The sequence below is a fragment of the Physella acuta genome, unplaced genomic scaffold (assembly GCF_028476545.2).
Source record: "Physella acuta isolate Inbredline_101_S28 unplaced genomic scaffold, ASM2847654v3 ptg000849l, whole genome shotgun sequence".
Classification (NCBI taxonomy): Eukaryota; Metazoa; Mollusca; class Gastropoda; family Physidae; genus Physella; species Physella acuta.
The window spans coordinates 196,639-215,000 of record NW_026732366.1 but is presented as its reverse complement, the minus strand read 5'-3'; the positions used below and the strand labels follow the sequence as shown (position 1 = coordinate 215,000).

General features: G+C 33.0%; 1 protein-coding gene across 2 annotated transcripts in view; it reads left to right on the top strand.

Moving 5' to 3' along the window:
- LOC131952073 (proline-serine-threonine phosphatase-interacting protein 1-like) overlaps window positions 1-16,411 on the top strand; it is a 25,024-nt gene extending 8,613 nt beyond the window's left edge. For both annotated transcript variants that reach the window (XM_059314566.1, XM_059314567.1), the window contains exons 3-12: window positions 4,887-4,987; window positions 5,400-5,474; window positions 5,585-5,726; window positions 6,922-6,984; window positions 8,282-8,383; window positions 8,488-8,533; window positions 9,088-9,167; window positions 9,785-9,883; window positions 11,056-11,152; window positions 11,582-16,411. In XM_059314566.1, the coding sequence (XP_059170549.1) occupies window positions 4,887-4,987; window positions 5,400-5,474; window positions 5,585-5,726; window positions 6,922-6,984; window positions 8,282-8,383; window positions 8,488-8,533; window positions 9,088-9,167; window positions 9,785-9,883; window positions 11,056-11,152; window positions 11,582-11,766 (990 nt within the window). In that variant the 3' untranslated portion in view covers window positions 11,767-16,411. The remainder of the gene's footprint in view (window positions 1-4,886; window positions 4,988-5,399; window positions 5,475-5,584; window positions 5,727-6,921; window positions 6,985-8,281; window positions 8,384-8,487; window positions 8,534-9,087; window positions 9,168-9,784; window positions 9,884-11,055; window positions 11,153-11,581) is intronic.
- Window positions 16,412-18,362: the final 1,951 nt, after the last annotated feature.

Sequence of the window (18,362 nt, the reverse complement as noted above, 5' to 3'; positions counted from 1 at the left end):
TACTTAGTTTTTTTTTTAGATCGCTTATGAATTAATTGCAAATTCTTCGAATAACAATTTTTTTTTTTTAAATACAATTCTTCGAATAACAATAATAACATTCCTCATTTACTTGTGTATGTCTAATGCAATGTATAAGATCTTGTTATGGATAAGTTGTTGCTGACATTTTACTTTACTATTGTGACACGTACATTTTTGTCATAATTTGCATAATACCTATCGGATGGAGATGAAATTTGGTATACTTTGTCAAGACCCCCACTACAGCATTTTCCATACATGATATAATTTTTTGGTAAAAAATCCTGAGGTCGTGTCGGAAGGTGTTAAATAAAAATTTTAAATAAGATAGTTTGGTTATCTCCCTTACTTCAGAAATATGCTTTTGAAAATAAACAAAAATTATTAAACTTAGGGGAAAAAAACACGGACATAGGCCTACATATTTTCCTAGAATTATCTTAAATAGTAAATAGCATTATGGAAAATGGGAGTGGTGTTTCAATAACATTAGATAGAGCGGGCATAACCTAATGTAGAATAAATAGACTTAGGTCAAACACAACCACATCCTGGGTAGCGCCCCCTTATCTCACATCAAGATAATTTATTAGCTCAAGACTCTTTTTTGCTGTGAGGTTGTAAATTTATTCCATGCAGTCATTTCCTGTGTGTTGTTGAAATATAAATTATAAACGAGCAAATATTTAAGTATTTAATGAAACAATGAAATCATGTACAGGTGCATTGGAAATTCATTGCGCACCACATCCTGTCCCCCTCCATACCTACATCAAACTGGATTGACAATACATCTCGTAGTACCTGCTCTGGATTCGGTAATCTATCGTTTTAGCGTAATCAATTCGGCTGCAGTAGAAATGTGCGGGAGAGGTAACTGATGAATATATTTGTTTAAATAAGTTTATTTAAGTCAAATTTTACAAAATATAACAGATAATTGATTTAAAATAACAATCAGTGACCAAAAGAATTTAAAACATCATGAAACTAACTTTAAACTAGGTGTTTGAGATAAATATTAGTAGAAAAAAACAGCGGCCATCTTTCCAAATAAAATTTAGAGTAGTTTCCCTTGATACAAATGTCTATTCGTATGTATATTGTGTTGACTTTGTTGTTAAATGTACATAGCTTTCTTGTTTAATGTAAGTAGTACATATGGCCATCTTCTTATCTTTAATTTCAATTGAAATGAAGGCTATGTATCTTGTATGTATGTATGTACATACAAGATCTCAAAAACTTTTGGGAGGTCCAACATTTATCAAACCCTTTTGTACTGATGAACTTGTCAATTATTAGGTCATCCATATTCTTCATAAATGACGTTGGACTAAAATATATTTAAAAAAATGATCAACAATATATTCGTTTTCGTTAGAAATTGTGATTACGCATTCGGGTATAGTAGAACTGCGATATGATATTAAATCATCATCTTGCTTTTAGTGACGATTGGGGGAAAGGGAATTCGTCGGGAAAAGTATGATGTCATTTATGGACAGGGTCGGCGCTACCTATAAGGCGAACTAGGCTGTCGCCTAGCGGCCTAGGGCGCTGTCCGTATGTGGGGGGGGGGGGGCGCCAAAATGGGTTGGAAAAACAAATTGAAAGTTTGAGGGGGGGGGTGCAAATCGTAAGCTTGTCCCCGGGCGCCTGGAAGGGTCCCTACGCCTCTGATAATACGGGGGGGGGGCATGAAAAAATTCCGGGGGGGGGGTGCTTTTAATAAGTTTTGCCTAGGGCGCTAAATAACCTGGCGCCGGCACTGTTTATGGGTGATCCATTTAAGCCTAGTTGTTTATTTTGTCTGTAGACATTAGTCTTAAGCCTACACTTTTTCTGAATTAAGATTATTGTGTTTATAAAAATAGTATTAAATTTTAATTAGTTACATTTGAATACCACATGTTTTTTTCTTTGCCTTCTGCTTTCATCAGTTTTTGATTTGTTCAATAGTCGATGTTTACCCCTCCCCACCATCAATTATTACAAAAACAAAAAACACCCACTATAATTATAGTGATATCTCCCTCTAGTAAAAAAAAAACTAGATCAACCTATAGTTCGTAGGAGAATTAGAATCTATCACTTATTCGTCTGTTAAAAAAAAGAAATACGTCATTTTTCTCAACCCCGCCGTTTAATCCCCCACTTAGCACAACGTCACCAAGTTCTCGGCGCGCGTGACGTCGTTTGTCATTAGGCTAATGTTAAAGAAAGAGATATCGCGTAATTAAAAAATCAAAACAGGCACTATGGAGTTGAGACTTTAGCGACTTTTAGCCTGACGAATAGATCTAAATGACTTTAGTTCGGTAAATTATATGGGTGTTTCATTTATTACAGTGGCATGCGGTGCTCCCTCTACTATACAAATTCACGTGCTTTTAATTTCTGCAACCTGCTGCCCTGAGACGTTCGGCTGTAAAATGCCCGTGACACAGCGGCTTCCGTATATGCATTTAGGCTCCCAGTCCCACCTATACACTTCGTCTGCCCAGTAAGCTCCACGCAAAACTTGTGATTGATATGTGGACATAAGCGGCGCTAGTGGTGGTGTCAAAAGGGACCCCCTCCCCAAGCTCAGCTCTTAAAGGTGCTCCGCACTTCATAAAAGACAAACTTGATGTTCAGACATCGTTGGAACTCTGGCGTTTAGCCGACTGCCGTATTCCTAATGCACCGTCCACTGCTAACACTATTTCTATATTAAACTCAAGCCTATACTGAGCTCTGGCTTTTTACATTAGCTGCTGTCGTATTAAGGGTTGATCTTTTGTTATGCCCCATGTCGCGAAACTTGCTGTTTTGTCCAATTTTACCTGCAAGCCAATAATTGTCTTGGACTCTTGTCGAATATCGTTGCCAGGAGCTACTTGGTTTGAGCCTTGTTGTCAGAAGTTATTTCATTTGGAGTCAATATAGTGCGGCCTATTTTCGTCGGTAGGCGTTTTTAGTGGCAGGCCCTTTTTGGCGGGGCTGATATGCTGATGTTGTTTAACACCGCTTAGGACAACAGGCTTGCAATAGTTATGATCATTCGTTATGAGCAAAGGTATGCATGAAAACGAACGCTTTATGTTCCTCATTTTCATTGAGCACAGCTTTATAGAAGTCTTCCATAATTGACTTCACTCATCCCCCCCCCCCCCCCCCCCCCCGATCACCCCTTCATTATAGGTCATAAATTGCAGTCCTGCGTAACTTGACGTCACATTAGAATAGCATATGTGACATCGTTTATGGACAACCCAATATAACTCATTTTGGGTATTTGGTATCAACATTTTGACAACACAGGTTGTTCAAAATGTGTATTGGAGGTTAGGACTTGACATCTATCATAAATGACATCACGCACTTAAGGAGTGGAGTAACTGGTTTTGAGACGACGTTTTATAGCGGGAAAGGGGAGGGGTAAGAAACGTGAAACGTTATGTATTTCGCCTAATACAAAAATGGTGAAAAAATGATTTTTCGTTTGAATTATTGCTTGACTTTTTAACAGGCAGGGCAAAAAGGTAATTTTCGACATTACGACTATTTCGTGACGGCGAAAATGGAGGGAGGGGGGGGGGGGGGGTTAAGGTGAAGAGAGGTCAAAAAACGTGACGTCATTTATGATTAAATCACTAATTAAAGGGGAAAAAGCATGAAAATATGACTTGAAAATTGCAAACAAACAATGACACAAACAATAACAATTAACTAATATTCAAATAAACATTAGATATGTAGAGGCAGAGGTAGCTCTATAAAAATAGGGAGTTTCTTAATGTATAAAAATTGCATCTCATAATAATAATTCTAGAACTGATGTTTATTGTCAGTCAATTAAATTGTTTAAAGGGCAGAATTTAAAAAAAAAACGCATGCTTTGTATTTAAACACAAGACAAACGTATTTAATAACAAACATCAATACATTTCCATACAAATAGAAATTAAAGGGAAATGACTCAAAATAATATTTTCTTAAGATGGCCGCTGTTTTTAATAGCAAATTTAGTATCTGGAACATCGTTGTTAAACCTTAATTTCATGACATTTTTATTGATTTAACCCTTAAATGTGGTTTAATATTCAATTATCTTTAGTATTTTAGTAGAATATGCAAAAATATATTCATATTTAAGCCATATTTATTAGTTACCTTATCCCTACATTACTAGTGACGACCGAATTGATTACGCTAAAACGATAGATTACCCTGGATTCTATTACACTGTGGTATTTTAAAATGTTAGGCGATTTATCTAGGTATCACCATGTTAGGTACGGTAGTGGTAGTGTGGTAATATTGTAAGGTAGTTGTGGGGTAAGGTTGTTGTAGTTGAGTAAGGTAGTTGTGTGGGGTAATGTAGTTGTTGTAGGGTAAGTTTGTGGTAGTGGGGTAAGGTTGTGGTGGGGTAAGGTAGTGGTGAGCTAAGGTAGTTGTGGGGTAAGGTTGTGGTGGGGTAAGGTAGTGGTAGTAGGGTGTGGTAGTGGTAGTAGGGTATGGTTGTTGTGGGGTAAAGGGTAAGGTAGTGATGTGTCAAGGTAGTTGGGGGGTAAGGTAGTGGTAGTGGGGTAAGCTAGTGGTGTGGGGTAAAGGGTAAGGTAGTGGTGAGCTAAGGTAGTGGTAGTGGGGTAAGGTTGTGGTGAGCTAAGGTAGTTGTGGAGTTAGTTGTTGGCTGAAAATAATCTGTTGACCCTGTCTCAGAGATAAAAGAAAATATTTTGAGGCTCTAAACGTCTGTGGGCCCTGGTCAGCTCCCCCCCCCCAACCTTTAATCTGCCCCTGAGTGTCAACTACCAATTTTAAAAAGTCCTTAGTAATCAATGTATTATATTTAAGTTGCTGGTTTCTTCTCAAAGGGAGGCGACCTAAGTAGTACAGCTGGATACGATGCCCTTCATAAAAGAAATCAAGAGAGTAAAAAGATGTGCTCTGAGCTAGAGGATTATCTTAAAAAGAGGTAAATTTTCCCAGACTTCACTAGGAGCTACATAATCTTGAGAATCAATTTTAAAAAATAACCGATACACAGGAAAGTTAAAATCTATATACAGGTGTAAATCACAGTAAATCATTGAATTATCAGCTCATTAATTAATCATAATTACTTAATGGGGCCAGAGACGTAGCGACCCTTCCAGCCGCCCGGGGACGAACTTTCAATTTGGTGCCCCCCTCCCCTTGCTACACCTCTGAATGGGGCTGGTAATAATTAATTAATATATGATCTCTCAGTTGGGTTACTATAGTAACTCCTTCATTGAAGAGCGCTATGCTCAGAGAGTAATACACATTCTGTTTCACTGAACTACATTTTCATGTAAGTTTTATGTTCCAGTTCATAGGATTTTATTTATTTTTTCTGCTAACAGATCAAAGCTGGAGGCAGACTACAGTAAATCCCTTTCAAGCTTGTCCAAATGTTTCAAACAAAGGGATGAAGTGGGGTGAGTTTGAAAAGTTACAAATGACGAGGTTTTCTTGTGAGAATTTTCTTTATTACTGATGTGACTCTACTCCGTCATTATAAAAAATACTATCAACATTATTTTCCCAGTGTTCTTGAGGCCACACTAAATAAACTGAAGCAAGAACTGGAGGCCAGGGCCAACCATCACACACACGCGGCCAACCAGTTCCAACAGAAAGCTGATCTGGTCAAGAAATTTAAAGACGAGCAAACAATCAGCAGGAAAGCTGTAAGCTTTAAGCTGATTCAGCTTTTAGATTACCTTTGAGTGAAAGCTGTAAGCTTTAAGCTGATTCAGCTTTTAGATTACCTTTGAGTGAAAGCTGTAAGCTTTAAGCTGATTCAGCTTTTAGATTATCTTTGAGTGAAAGCTGTAAGCTTTAAGCTGATTCAGCTTTTAGATTATCTTTGAGTGAAAGCTGTAAGCTGGTTGTGTGTAGTTATTCTTTGGATAACTTTAGCAATTTGGTATCCAATTATTTATGGTAGAACTATTATCATGGGCTTATTACTTAGGTTTACATTAAAAATAATTTAGTTACTGTCTTTTGTATAAAGCAGGGGTCGGCAACCTTTTGAAGCGGAAGAGCCAAAAGTTACAATTTTCAAAATTTCCCTGGTTTTAAAGAGCCACTAACATTTCTTAATTTCAAATATTTTATGTTTTTATTAAGATTATTAGTATTTGTTCAAGGAGCTGGAGAGCCGCATCTTGATTTCAAAAGAGCCGCATGCGGCTCGCGAGCCGCAGGTTGCCGACCCCTGGTATAAAGGATACGAACATTGAGAATTTTTTTTTTTATAAACACAGACATTGTGTAGGCATGTGTTGCAGAATTCATTATATCATAAACTTTTACAAATCTACAAAATTTAATGTTTAATTGAGCTAGCTTTATAATATTAAATAGAGTCTAATGATAATTTTAAAATATAGTAAATAAAAATATAAAACAAACAATCATATTAAGTTTTAAAACTTCATATTATATAATAATAAACAATAATGTGCATTTTTATTTTATTATTTTTTTGAATTTCTTTGTATTTTTAACTACTTTTTTGGAAATATAGCTGTAGGTTTTGTCCCTTGGTTTTAAAAAAAATAGATACATGGGAAATAATTAGGATCCTATGCTTGAGTCTGTAGTACATCACCTAATCCAGCCACCTTTGTTGTGTACCTAACTCACATTTAGGGAAAGTGAAGGTGGCTGGGCATAGTGCTGACAACACTGTCCCTTCATTTGTAAAGGTCACAAAAACAGGTGAACTCTACTCCATTATGTCCCATGAGCCGCCATGTTTGAAAGGGTAAATTTTTTAGTAGACAATTGATCATCCTTGTTAAAGCAGTATGCTAATTAAATAGTGGTATACATAAATAAATTAAAATAAATTAAACAATTACTTTTTTTTTACAGAAAGAAGAATCATTACAGAAAGTTCAAAGCACAAAAATAACTCAATTAAATAAAACCATTCAGGTCAGTTGTTGATGAGTAATTATGTTTTTAAAAAGTGTCGGTATTGTTATTTCTATAACTGCACATTTTGAAAAAAAATATTTATAAGCATAACTCCTACTTAAACTACTTAAATAAGTTAGTATAAATGATATGAAGAACAGCCAAGTTCTTTCCATTTTTATCTTTAAATTATTCTTTTGGTCAATACAACAATGAAGTAATTTGCTGAAAATGTAGGTTTTCAGTGTCAAGTTTACCAAGCGTATTAGCCTAGCTGTAACTGTTGAAATCTTAAAAGGTTTAGGCCCTAAAAAAGTTTAAAAAGTTCAGCTCTTCAACTCAAGTTTGTAGAACGTCCCTGAGTCCACTCAGCTCTGATGGGTACCTGGCTCATGCTAGGGAAAATAAAGGCTTCTGGGCATAGAGCTGAACACACCATCCCTTCATATGCCTTGGTCAAGAAACAGATGAATTTTATTTTACTTTTTACTTTCTCGTATATACGAAGTATAGAGAAAGTATTGTAATCGTGCACAAAAATCACTTGAAATTTTAACAATTTTCACCGTATTACACCTCAGTCCTTTATCACATCCTAAGTATAGAGGAGTTATTTTATTCGGGCAAAAATTATCAATCCAGATTTATCAAAATCAAGATGTTTTATGCGTAATCCAGTCTGAAAAACTGGGCTTTGCAATTCTGTCCGTATGTCTGTGTCTGTGTGTGTGTGTGTCTGTCCGTGTGTAAACACGATAACTTGAGTACCATTACAGCTAGAATGATGAAATTTCATATATAAGTATTTTATCGAAATCGTAGATCCATATCAACTTTTGAGCAATTTCCGATAACTGGAAGTGGTACTTTTTCTACTTTGAATTTTTCAAAAGCCTATAACTTGAGTACTATTTCAGATAGATAAATGAAATTTCACATATAAGTATAGGATCTATTGCTCTACTTTCTGTTAAATTTTGAGTAATTTCCGTTGACCAGAAGTGGTAATTTACGCTACTTCCGATTTCTCAAAAAACTAATGTAAAATTTTAAAGTACTAATAATATTGCGCACTATTATGCACTTTTTTATTTAGCGTTCACTTGGTGTGCAATTCTTTTGTCTACGAGATTTTATTCTATTTTTAAAACTTTAAGTATTTAAAATGGATTAAAAATCATGTCTATAGCCCAAGTTCCCATCCCCTGTTGTTTTATATAAGAATATTCGAGAAAGTTTAGGGGAGATCACTCCCGGTTTATTTTTTTTACTTTACTTTAAGTAAAATTTAAAAATGTGAGCTTTTTCTTATCAGCTTGAGAAAACATACAACAGAAAGTGTTCAGAGAGGGACACAGCAAAAGCTACGTTAAAAGATATGAATGCAAATACAACACCCCAAAAAGATATTGAAAAGGTAATTAAGTTACTCATCATTTTCTGACTCTGATTAAATAATAAATTGTGAATATCTAAATACTTTCGGCTATAACTAAGTCTACAATAAAACAATTTTCCTAGGCACGGAAGAATGCAGCAAAAAGTGATGATGAGGCAGAAAAAGCAGGTTTGTTTATTGTTTATTTATATTTTTAAAATATTTTTTTTAAAACAGTTATTTAATTCTCTTTTCTTAAATTTTAGTTAAATATAATTGAAAAAGTTAATGTGATTTAGACTTCATTCCTATCTGAATAAATAAAAAAAATAGATGCAATTAAACCTAAAAGTAAGACACGGGGCTACTGTCTTATATTTGTTGCTATTATGGAAAAACTCAAACCAAAGCATAGTATTGAAACATTTTTTTATCTAATTGATAAATACTACATACAAAAGTGCAGTTATAATAGTATTGAAATATTATTTTATCTACTTGATAGATACTAGATACAAAAGTGCAGTTATAATAGTATTAAAACATTATCTTACCTATTGATGGATACTACATACAAAAGTGCACTTATAATAGTATATAAACATTATTTTATCTATTGATAGATACTACATACAAAAGTGCAGTTATAATAGTATTGAAACATTATTTTATCTACTTGATAGATACTACATACAAAAGTGCAGTTATAATAATATTGAAACATTATTTTATCTACTTGAAAGATACTACATACAAAAGTGCAGTTATGGTTCTTGCAGACTACACAGTGCAATGGGAAAATGAAATGAAAACCACATGTCAGGTCAGTGAAATAACAATTTATTCTATATAAGCCTTTTGTCATATCAGTAAATCAACATAACCTGTTCAATATAAGTCCTTTGTCAGATCATTGTTTATTGTTTTAGATTATTTCTCTTCCACTTCTTCTTATATCTAATTGTTTTATTTTTAGAACTATTCATTAAGTTATCAGCAACGTAAAAGCAAAAAAAAAAAATTTATGTTTCAAAGAATTTTATGCCAAACTAATAAGTCACATTTTTTAAAGTAAAATTATAATTGTTGTAGTAAAAAAATGTTTTACTTCAATGTGAACATCTTCATACCCAATATTGTAATGTAGCTTTAGTAATGATGAACTGATTACTTCTACATACTAACAACAAAAATTAAAAGATTCATCAAAATGTTCATTAAACATTCAATCCCATAACATGTTCAGAAATACAGTAAATTATTTTTTTTACTGCTATTGCTGCTTAAAATGTAAAGCTTGCGACAAACAGTTTTTTAAAAACAATTAGACACCAATTGCTTTTAATACTTTAAACTTTAAAAAATGACGAGGTAATTTAAATAGCCACTGAAAGGAAATACAAACATTTGTGAATCAACAAATTTGCTTTAAAATTTCAGACCATTCAATTGTTAGATGAGGACAGGTTAAAATTTTTACGAGAAGAAATATGGGAGACATTGAACATTGATTCAGGACTTGCACTAAAGATTGACATGGTACATTTTAAAATTTTCTTTTAAATTAAAGTAGAGTTTTAAAATTATTATCCTTTTAAACAGAGTTTCTTCCAGACTTTTTTCTCCGGGGGTGCACCTAAAATTTTCAGGGGGGGGGGGGGGGGGGGCTTCAGATGCTTGGAAGAAACTCTGATTTTAAACAACAGTCTTGTATTATCAGTAAATGTACATCAACTATTCACATTTAACTTCACATTTTTCAAGAAAAATGGAAGAATGCCTAATCTATTTGGAATTTTTATATTTTGTTACCAGTTTTATTCATACCCAAATAAAATAATTCAAAACACAATACAAACACCTCCAACCTTTAACATTTGTATATGAAGGAGAATTAATGTTAAAAGGTTTTCACAATCCCCAATATGAGTCACCTATTTGAACTGACTATACAATCCCCAACAAATATGTGTCACCTATTTGAACTGACTATACAATCCCCAACACATACGAGTCACCTATTTGAACTAACTATACAATCCCCAACAAATATGTCACCTATTTGAACTGACTGTACAATCCCCAACACATACGAGTCATCTATTTGAATTGACTGTACAATCCCCAACAAATACGAGTCACCTATTTGAACTGACTGTACAATCCCCAACACATACGAGTCACCTATTTGAACTGACTGTACAATCCCCAACACATACGAGTCACCTATTTGAACTGACTGTACAATCCCCAACAAATACGAGTCACCTATTTGAACTGACTGTACAATCCCCAACACATACGAGTCACCTATTTGAACTGACTGTACAATCCCCAACACATACGAGTCACCTATTTGAACTGACTGTACAATCCCCAACAAATACGAGTCACCTATTTGAACTGACTGTACAATCCCCGACACATACGAGTCACCTATTTGAACTGACTGTACAATCCCCAACACATACGAGTCACCTATTTGAACTGACTGTACAATCCCCAACACATACGAGTCACCTATTTGAACTGACTGTACAATCCCCAACAAATGCGAGTCACCTATTTGAACTGACTGTACAATCCCCAACACATACGAGTCACCTATTTGAACTGACTATACAATCCCCAACAAATACGAGTCACCTATTTGAACTGACTGTACAATCCCCAACACATACGAGTCACCTATTCGATTGTTTCCCTTCCAGTCGTGTGAAGAAGTAAGAGATATTCTGGAGAAGTGTGATATTGTTTCAGACATCCAGGCTTTTATTGTGAAAGATGGGACTGGAGAGACACACCCTGGTAAGTTTCACAAACTCTACTTTTTAAAAAATCACGTTGAATTAAATTTACATAATCAATATTAAATTAATGATAGTATGCAGTACACCATTTGTGGACATTCCAGATATTCACAAAAATAATTTTAATTCATTTTGATACTACAGTTTATTTTTTAACTATAGTTTTTTTTTTTTAATTTAATCCTTTAACTGAACCAAACATTTTTTAAATACATTTTTCAATAGAGTTGCAACCCTGTTTCATATTTTGTATAAGGATATTTTTACTTCTAAAATAAATCAGAAGTATTTTTTAAAACTTCTCTAACATTCAATTAATAATTAAATTTAAATATATATTCTTTAAAAAATTCTCAATATTTTTTTGCCAAAAAATTATAAATGGAGTGGATGAAAATTGAAATAAAAATTAATTTTTATTTTTCAGCTCAATACCAGTATAAGCCCTATAATAAATTATCATTAAGTGACACAGACAGTATTGGCAGTGACTCTTCTAACCCGTATAGTACCATTGGAGAGGAGAGTCATAATGGGATTTCATCCTCAGGATCTGGGAAGAAAAATATTTTAGGAATTTTAACAAAAAAGAGTTCTTCCACTTCTTCATAGTAATCAAGCTTTTATTTCATTTTATTTATTGTATAACTAACTAAATCAGTACCAATAAATGGGTGCTAAAATTGAGCTTTTTTTTAAAAAAAAATTGTTAAATAGAGGAACAAATATTGTTGTAATGTAAAGTTCTTTGAATTATATTTAGAAAAAATATTACTGAGCTTTAATTTAATCCATGATGATGTTTTGTGTTAACAATGAAAAGTCTACATTCTATATTTTAATTAATCAGTAAAAAATAAAAGGTAATCTAAAATAAAGCTTTTTTCCAAAGCAGTGGATTTTTTTTAAAAAAGATGAAAAATATTTTAGGAAATGTATTAAACAATTTTATTTTTAACTTTATGTAACTAAATGTAACTAAGCTTTTGTTTAATTCATTTTGACTGTTGACAATGAAAAAAAAATTTAAAAAAAAAATGAAAAGTAAAATTTATCAATATGAATAGTATTAAAATTGTAATTGAACTTTTTTCAAAATGCAAGTTGATTTTTGTATTGATGAAAAAAATATTTCAGAAGTAGGCCTACCTTCTTCAAGCTCATTCCAATTAGAAAAATTGTTCCAGCTGATTGTTAATGTTACGAAGAATGGTATACCTACATTTTAAAAAATGTAATTGAATCGGTAAATGATCAATTTTTTAATAGCTTTACTGTTAATTTATGTTGATTTTAATTGGGCTTGTTATAATAAATAATACATTAAGATAATGTGTACAGTTGTCTGATTTATTTTGCTTTGAACCATTTGGGTTGAAAATAAATTATAATTTAATTTAATTTAATGGGATTTATAATACATGTATATTTGACAATTTAAAAGTTTATGAATTTCCTCTTGTGAAAACTTAAGATAAATCACAACAAAAAAGTTTAATTTTAAGCAAATGTTAATTACCAAATGTGACAATTATTTAATTCATGAATTATGTATTTTCATGTTTTTAGATGTTTAGATTTTACTTTTGCAGAGAAAATGTTTAATTTTGACAAAAAAATTTTAATTATGATTTTTTAATATAAATATTTCCCAAACTAATTAATAATTAAAAAATTATCTGTAACTGTGTAACCAATAAGCTTAGTGCAATTGAGTGATGCTATTGAAGTGGAGAATTTTATTATTTATGAATGTGAGCAAGACACAATCATCAAATCCTAAAACAACCAAATAAAACTATCTTTAGAAAGCTAATGGTGCTAGCTTCATAACAATGCAAGATTGGCAAGTTTGCTAATTAAATCTAGAAATAATATAGTTTCTAAAGATTTTAGCACCCTACATTTTTTGTTTCTGAATATGTTGTTGATACTTGTATTTTTGAAATAAAATTGCTGTATGTGTTCATTAAGTTCTGGTGTAAGGGAAAAATGATGTGAAAACTATTGGCAACTGTTGTGTGCTCATAAATCCCCATCAATGTGATAGAAAAAATTATTTATAACATTCACTCTGTTATTTTTAATAGAGAAATCTGAGCTGCCTGACAAAGGAAGAAGACTAAACATTGTCTATTACTTGTATAAGAACCCTTAGTTCTCAAAACTTACTTGCTTGTTTATATTTAAATTAATATATCAAATTGTAGATATTTTAAATGTTTTTTTAAAAAGATACATTCACATTAATGTATGAAATATGGGCAACTCTTAACCTTCTTTGTATGAAGATTTAAATAATCGTAATTTTTTTAAAAACTGTGCCATATTTACATATTTCTAATGTTGTTTTATATCTTGTTAAATAAATGAATTGAGCTGATTTTTTTTAAAAAGGTTTTCTGCCCCAGCTCAACACTTACCTGCAATCTTGCCTGGTATTGATGTATCTTGCTTTCAAAGATTGGTGAATACTTCTCCACCAAATACAAACTTGATTTCTTGCATGTGAAGAATGTTGTATTATTCATTCCATCTTTTTATATAACAAAAATGAAAGATCTTAAATTATTTTCATTTAAATACCAAAAGAAAATTGAAACGTAAATAATGGATTATTTTAAAATTGATTTGTTTAACTGACTTAAATATGCAAAGCAAAATTGTTGTCTTCTATTGTTTATGATTCTAATGTTTAAAAATCACTAAGATGTTAACAAAGATATTTTTGTATCCCAGGCCATTGAGCAATTTTAATGAATTTCAATAATGATTGTTGATCTGATCCCTGTAATATGTAACATTCCACCTGGTTCCCCTTTTAGGTGTTCTCTTTAAAATTGTAATAAGGGGAAATAATCCCAAACTAGAACTTGAAAAATGTGTACACCAAAGGGAAATAATCTCTTTTCATTTTGTAAACGTAGGTTTCTCACTGTTAAAGTTTCATAAACCCAGATGTCTTTATGCTTAAACAGTTAAGTGTATGTTGTAAATAACTCTTATGTTGCAGATACAAAAATGGCTATGAGCTTTGAGAAATTGATTTTTTTGTCTTGTTAATATCATTATGAGGACACATTGCAATTATGGATTATATACTATAATATAAAACAGGGGAGCAGTAGTTTAACGTTTCGATTGTCATTCTTTGTTGGGTATTTTTGGGAAGATCCCCAATTTCTCACTTGACAATTTTTTTTTAAAAAAGTAGATATTCTTCTTGATGAACTAGATTTCATGTTTCTTGACCTGTTCATATGAAGGAATGGTGAGGCCAGCACGATCACCAGCCACCCTTACTTTCCCCAATGTAAGTCAGGTACCCATCAGAGCTGGATGGACTCAGGGAAGTCCTATAGTCCTGAACTACCAAACGACCACACCACCCCACAACAATAGTTGTCATGATAACATCAGGCACATAGGCCTTTTTTCACATTGGCAGCAATGACATTTCACAACAATAGAAATTAAATAATAAAGACATTTGGTTTGTTATACTTACGTTGACATGGGTGGTAAAGAGTATTGCTATATAAAACTGACTTTGATAATACTTTTCTCAACATATAGAATAAGTGTATGAATAGGTTGGTACCATTGGCTTACACATTTTCCCCTTTAACTCAGTATACACTGAATTTGCAACTTTTTCCAATCATGGGAGATATATATTTTTATAAATTCATAAAAAACATTAAAATAACAAGATTTTATATAGCAATGTACTAAAAAGAAGAAAAAAAAGCATTTTGTTTAAATATATAATAATGCACTACTATTAAAAAAAAACAACTACACAACAGAAAATTGAGAGTCGCTTCTTAAATTTTAGTAAAGGTATTTAATATACAGTGTAGTGACTCACGCTTTTTTAAATAGTTATTTAAATAGTGGTGCATTATTATATATTTAAAGAAAACCATTTATAAAAGCTTGTTATTAAAGCGTTTTAATGCATTTTTTCTCAGTACGTTACAATATTTAATACCAAAGAGTTGAATGGCTAAAAAACAATTCCCCGTTAAATAAAAAAAATTTGCTTATATTAGCGCGGTAAATATTTAGGAGTTTTAATTAATTCTTTAAAAATTTATTAAGCATCCAGCTAACTCAAATTTGATATCAGACTGCATTGTCATCGGGTCTTGACCCACGTGCCATTTTTGAAACTACTTGGTCTCTTAGAAGTGCTCTTTCGATCCATGACGAAACACGACAAAAGCACGACAGATAGACGAATTAAAGCTTGTAAAAAGCATTTTTTTTAACTACAACTATGTGATTCTCACAATTTAAAAATTACTGTCTGTGTGTGTGTCTGGGATATAGACTTCTAGACATGATTTTTAATCCATTTTAAATACTCAAACTTTTTAAAATAGAATATAATCTCGTAGAAAAAAGAATTGCACACCAAGTGAACGCTAAATAAAGATGTACATAATAGTGCGCAATATTATTAGTACTTTATAAATAGCGTAAATAAGTACTTCCGGTCAACGGAAATTACTCAAAATTTGACAAAAGGTAGAGAATTAGATCTTTTACTTACATATCAAATTTCATTTATCTATCTGAAATAGTACTCAAGTTATAGGCTTTTGAAAAATTCTAAGTAGAAAAAGTACCACTTCCGGTTATCGGAAATCGCTCAAAAGTTGATACGTATCTACGATTTTGATAAAATACTTATATATGAAATTTCATCAACCTAGCTGTAACGGTACTCAAGTTATCGTGTTTACACACGGACACACAGACAGACATACGGACAAGATTGCAAAATTATGTTTTTTCCGTATCAGTGAGGTGTAAAACGTCGAGATTTGCACAAATCTTGATTATTTTTTTTTTTTTTGCACGATTACAAGACTTTCTCTATACTTCGAATATACCAGAAAGTAAAAAGAATGATAACTTTTTTGCTGTACCAAAATGGTTGTAGTTTGTACAGAAGGAAAACATGGACATAAAAATGTTGGAGCGATCTACTATGAGAGTATTATATGGGATAGCGGGATGTGAGAAAATGTACAATTTATGTTTTAATGTTATATGCAGTTTTTCTTTTGTCTCTTCCAACAATCCAAAAGAACTACTGTCACAGCTCGAGTTACCAAAAATTGTTACCACAGTAAAAAAATATACTCCTTTTTAATATTATTGCCCCTTAAAATGTTAACTTTTGTTTTTTATAAAATTATATATGAATTTGTTTTCACATTTATCTAAAATAAAGAATACATTTGAAGTTTCTTTGTTTTTTAATTAAGCCTATATTTCGCGTAAGATTACAAAATCAGGAAGTAGTGTGTCAGTCCTTCCAGAGGCGTAGCGATGGGGGGGGGGGCAGAGGCGTAGCGACCCCTCCCGGCGCCCGGGGCGAACATTCAGTTTGGCGCTCCCCCCCATATATATATATATATATATATATATATATATATATATATATATATATATATATATATATATATATATATATATATATATTATATATATATATGCGTGTGCGACAGTCTTGAAAAAAATTAACAATTACGCTGATTTTCGTTCCCTAAATCTTTACTCGACACCAATTAAATTCCCCCTGAGATGCATTATCCTTTAAAGATGATGATTAGTAATGTCAGAAAAAAATTGTAGCGGTGCTAAATCGTATAGGACAGACTTTTTACGTTTTATCTTTGGAACAGTCTCTGTTATGATATAGTATATATTTGGATTATAAGTTTGTTAGATTAAGGTCATACAATTGACATACAATAGCAAATTATTGTTCACATTGGAATACGATATGTGTATTTCGTTGACTGGTTGATTGTATAATGAAACAAGCAAGAGGAAACACATTTATTTTCTAAGTGTTAAAAGAGTTATCTAGTAACCGATCCAATACAAATCCTGCGATTTTTGTTGGTGAAAAAGCGCCCCCCCCCCCCCCCCTCTCCCCACCATCTTGGACAAAAATGGTACAGTGGATGTTAAATGTCAATTATTTGTGTTTTTATGTTACACAATCGTAAAATACGTTTTAGTTCCATGGGTTCTTTTCTGAGTGATATGGGTTATTTATTCCTTAATTTTTCCGATTTTAGTCTTCGAAAAAGCGCCCCCCCCCCCATCTAGGAAAGCTGGAAAGCAGTTTTTCCGGTCACTGTTTCTTAAGGATATACCTTTTACAGTTACACAATCAAGGTAGAAAACAGTTAAATCAGTATGCAAACGCTCTCAACGGTTAAATTTCTTTACTTTGACTGTTTATAATTCTAAACTGCAGCTTAAAATGAGCTTGTAAAAAAATGTTCTACCCCTTTTGGCGCCCCCCTGAGGTCGGCGCCCGGGGCGGCCGCCCTCCCCGCCCTCCCCTAGCTACGCCTCTGGGGGGGGGGGGCAGAGGGGGACATATGTCCCCGGGCGCCGATCTTATGGGCGCCAAAATGGGTTGGAAAAAGTAATCAAAAGTTTGAGGGAGGGGTGCAAATCGAAAGTTTGAGGGGGTGCAAGTTTAAAGTTTGTCCCCAGGCGCCAGGAAGAGTCGCTACGCCTCTGAATCCTTCCCGTCCGTCAGGCAGTCATCGCTATAGATTTTGGAACCATAAAAGTAACCATCAACACATGCCGTGCATTTAACTTGCATCGAGTTGTCTAAATATAAGTATTGGAGTAGGGTTTATTTATATTACAACTTAAATTTTTATTATAGTTGGCACAGTTTTTACTCTTTTACAAAACGTGAATAAAACACGCACATTGCCAAGGGGTCGTCCATAAATGACGTCACACTCGAAGGCGGAGGGGGGGGGGGGGTTTCAGATGGTGTGAAGTCACACTTGCATCATAAAAAAACAAAGTTAGAAAACGTATTTAAGCCATTATTTCGCGTTTTAGAAAACTGTTTTAATAAATTGTAATAGGAATTGATTCAAATACTCTATGTTGACTGAGTTCAGACAAGATTTAGGAAAAATATCGATGTTTTAAGAAAAATTCAAATGCAATTTTTGAGGGGGGGGGGGGGTCGTAGGCTGAGATGTTACGTCATTTTAGGGGGGGGGGGGTCTGGCCTTTTCTGACGATGTGTGACTGTGTGACTGAGGGGAGGTGAGGGGAGGTAAAATACGTCTAAAAAAGCGTGACGTCATTTGTGGATGACCCATAAAACATATTAAACAATTCAACATCAAATAATATTTTCGATTCGA